We start from the raw sequence: 3938 nt of genomic DNA, 5'->3' as shown, positions 1-3938 counted from the left end.
CCCAAACTCCCCAGGTATAAGTCTTCCAATCTTCTAAATATTCCTTTATATGTGGTTCAGAGTACTGGGACCATCCCCTGAGCCTTCTTGGTCCTGTATTCTGTGTTGTTCCTGGCAGAGCTCATCACTGCTCTTCCACCTGATCCACCATCTTGTTTTCTTTCTCCCCACTGAGTTTTTAAAAACATTCTGTGTGATGATAGTTCATTCCTGGTGACACAATGGCTCAAGAGATTCAATGCCAACCTAAAGGTTGGTTGTTCATACCTACCAGTGGAAAAATGATAAGGCAGTTTGCTCATAAAGACTTGCAGCTTTGGAAACCCTATACTCACTGTGGTTTTGATTTGCATTTTCTTAATGACTAATAAGCTTGAACATGATTTTATGTGATTCTTATTTTTTAAAAGTGGGTTAATTGGCTTTTTCTTAATAATCTCTAAGTGTTCTAGTATAATACTGGACACCAATCTTGATAAACAAAATCTTCATTTTTCAATTTATAAAATTCTAAAAGAAAAAACAAAAACAAAACTACCGGAGTTGGAGCGTGAGCCCGGGAAGCACGAGGAGGCGGCTGCTGGTTCCGATGCGGAGTTGCAGGAGACGCCGGTGTGGCTGAGCAACCATGAATACTCCCACCAGGTGCACAAATGGCTTTGGCAGTCCTACTGCAGCTATCTCACCTGGCACAGCGGCCTCGCCACCTTCCCCGCCTACTGCAACCCCCAGCTGCCCCCAACCCCCTACCAGGCACCAGCCACCCCCCAGCTTGCCTATTTCACTTTTACTTCCTGAGAGCCCCTGCCACTGCGCCTGCCCCGGGGAGTTTGGCCGGGGCTGTCACACCCGCTGCTGTCGCTGGCCTGGGAGCCCGGGTATTTCCAGTGCAGGGACCCGTCAGGGCCACCCCCAGGGCCAGGGCAGGACCCACTGCTCCTTCACGAACCCCGATCGCGGCTGGATAGCCGGCAGTGAGTGAGTATGTTATTCCATCCTTGGCCCACAGATTCATTGCAGAGATGGTGGATTTCTTTATTCTCTTCTTTATAAAAGCAACCATTGTCTTAAGCATTACGCACCACAGTGGAATAAAGTAAGTTAAGAACAACAACAAAAAAAACTACCACACAGTGGTCATGAAGATATTTTCCTAATATTTTCTTCTAGAATAAAGCTTGGGAAAATTTTTCTATAAAGGTCCAGGTAGTAATAATTTAGGCTTTGGAGACCACGTAATATCTTTCATAACTATGAAAATCAGATTTGCCATTTCACTAAATGGAACAGAGATAAATAGTAATGTATGCTCAACCTTGGAACAACAGGGTTCTGTGATACAGGGATCGAGGCATAGTCTGTATGGGTAAAAGAGGGGAATTAATGTTAAAATGCTTACTGTCTTATGAATATTGATTTCCCTTGCCTACTGTTGTAAAATAGACACCTGAGTAGGATAAAATGGAATATTAGGAAACATGATTACAGAAACCTTGTAAGCCCATCTTCAGCCTATAACTGATTGTGATACCTAAAAGGGGTTCTAGAACTTGCCCAGTGAAACTGGCTTCTTGTGGAGCCTTGGTAGTGTATAGGACCTTAAGTATAATCCTGAGCCCCATCCAGAACTTTCTAAGGTGGGACATTCCTATTTGAAAGGACAAACAGACCAGCCTGGAGCAGCTAGAGGAACAAAAGATATTTCTTGAAAGAAAGACCAGCAGGAAAAATCTAAATCAAAAACAAAAATGGCAGTCTGATTGACTACTACAAGTACAGGCAAGTTGTTCACTGGAGAGCCATCAAGGCAAGCAATCAAGTCCTTTCAGGACAAACCCCCCTTCAAGTCTGAGCCTCGGCGGGGATCACATGAGCGGGCATGTGGGCTTACTGGAGACCATGTTGGTCTACTGGTGAGTGGAAGTGGGGGAAAGGCAGCAATGAAGATATGGGCTGAGTTCAACCACACTCCATGGACCCCTGTCAACCTGGAGATGAGAGAGAGAAGAGGAAGGGCTGGTTGGTCTGATGTATGGTGAGACCTGGGGACTTCTGAGTCCATGGAGAAGGACATAACCATGAAGGGCTAGAGTTGAGAGTGAAATGTCCAGCTGATATTAAGTGAGGGGAGACGTACAATAACACCCAAACATGCAGATAGTACCTATTTGATGTAGCTTCGATGGTTTGATGATCACAACTCAACTAGAAGAAGATAAAACGTTTGATAAAGGAAACAAGTGTAAATTGCTACAATTTGAGGAAATTGTAGCAGCTATAAAGGCACAAAGTGACAAGCTTACAAGTTTTCAAGAGGCAGTTCAGTTACAGACAGTGTGGTGGAAGGTAGAATCACCATTGAATAGTTTTCATCTTTTCTAGATGGGTCTGGTGAAAGGATATGGGGATAAGATTCTTATGATTCAATACTTAGTGATTGTTATCATGATTAATTGTGACTATCACAACTGTAAAGGTAGAAGTTTTGTAACATAAAGGGGGTAGAAGTTAATCTTACATTCCAGGAACAGTGGACTCTAGGACCATCAAGGAGGAAGAGCATGAGCAAAATGTGGGATGCTATCCAAAGGAGCTCTGGTAGCTTAGTGGTTACGAATCGGGCTGCAAACCTTAAGGTCAGCGGTTCAAAACTACCAGCTGCTCCGTGGGAGAAAGATCAGGCTTTCTACTCCCGTAAAGATTTACACCCTCGGAAACCCTGTACAGGGTCGCTATGGGTCGGAACTGACTCAACGGCACTTAACAACAACAACAATTCAGAGAAGCAGAGATGGAGGCAGAGATTATGACATAAATAGAGCAGCAGAGAACTCTAGACTCATGGAAAGAGAAAGACTGTGTGCTGGTGACCAGGAGGCAGGCTTGCAGAATATGCTCTTCGATTGTTTAAATGATTATATATTTCTGAGTGTTTTTGTGTATCCCCCCGCCAAAAAAAAAAAAAAAAAAAAAAAAAACCTAGAGGGAATAAAAGCAAATACTGTTCAATGATGATGCATGGAGGGGATTGTAATCGTTGCAATTAAACGATGAGTGTAAAAAAACGATGAGTGAAACAATGATGTTCTCCCATGTAAACAATCACTCAATTCACTATAAAAATGTAAAAACATTTTTTTAAATTAAAATTGCTATTTTTGTTAGGCTCCATCATTTTATTTTAAAAAAATGTTTGGACAACAGCAGGTTATATGGATTTATATTATAAATCTTCACTGCCCAAAATATTTTCTGTCAGTTTTTGTACTGTAATTAGATTTTTTTTTCTTGTAGTTGTTGTTCAAGTTGAACTGAATGTCACTTGATTTTTATTCTTTTTGGGGTTTTTTTTTAATGTTTTATTGTGAACTATATGATAGTTTACATGGGAGAACTTTAGTTTTACATTCATTCCATTTTATATCATCTCACTGCCATGGTTCGAATCCCCTCCATGTATCATCAACCGCTCAGAGCTCTGCCGTTCCAAGGCTGTGCATATATCGTCCTTTATCTCTGTCCCATTTAGCCCTTTCGAGCATGCCCAATTGTTCTCCAATCTGCCCCGTTTCTCCACTTCCCTCTCCCTCCCTGTATATTGCCCCCTTCCTAGCACACAAGCTCTCCTGTGTCCAATCCCCACCCTGCGCTTCGCCCTCCCCTCTTCCCCCCACCCATCACCAACTTCCCAACAACCAACAAAGACTTCCCCCTACCCCTTTTAGTATAATTTCTTTTTCTTAGATCTTTTTCTTTAGATCTACTAGAGTTTGTTTTAGATATTTGGCTCTCTTTCATTGGGAGCATAGATATTTAATATGGTTATTTCATTTTGTTCAGTTTTCCCTGAAATCATGAGATAATGTCCATCTTTATCTATTTTGCTTGCTTTTGCCTTAAAGTTTATTTTATCCGAGATTAGCACTGCCACTCCTGTT

At 42.0% G+C, this 3938-nt stretch overlaps 1 protein-coding gene across 1 annotated transcript in view; it reads left to right on the top strand.

Moving 5' to 3' along the window:
• Positions 1–1100, top strand: part of LOC102815398 (protein FAM8A1-like) — a 10698-nt gene extending 9598 nt beyond the window's left edge. Inside the window, exons 2-3 of the mRNA XM_006872017.1 lie at positions 518–753; positions 969–1100. Of these exons, the coding sequence (XP_006872079.1) occupies positions 518–753; positions 969–1100 (368 nt within the window). The remainder of the gene's footprint in view (positions 1–517; positions 754–968) is intronic.
• Positions 1101–3938: the final 2838 nt, after the last annotated feature.

The sequence above is a fragment of the Chrysochloris asiatica genome, unplaced genomic scaffold (genome assembly GCF_000296735.1).
Source record: "Chrysochloris asiatica unplaced genomic scaffold, ChrAsi1.0 scaffold00180, whole genome shotgun sequence".
Taxonomy (NCBI): domain Eukaryota; kingdom Metazoa; phylum Chordata; class Mammalia; order Afrosoricida; family Chrysochloridae; genus Chrysochloris; species Chrysochloris asiatica.
This window is presented reverse-complemented; position numbering and strand designations above follow the sequence as displayed.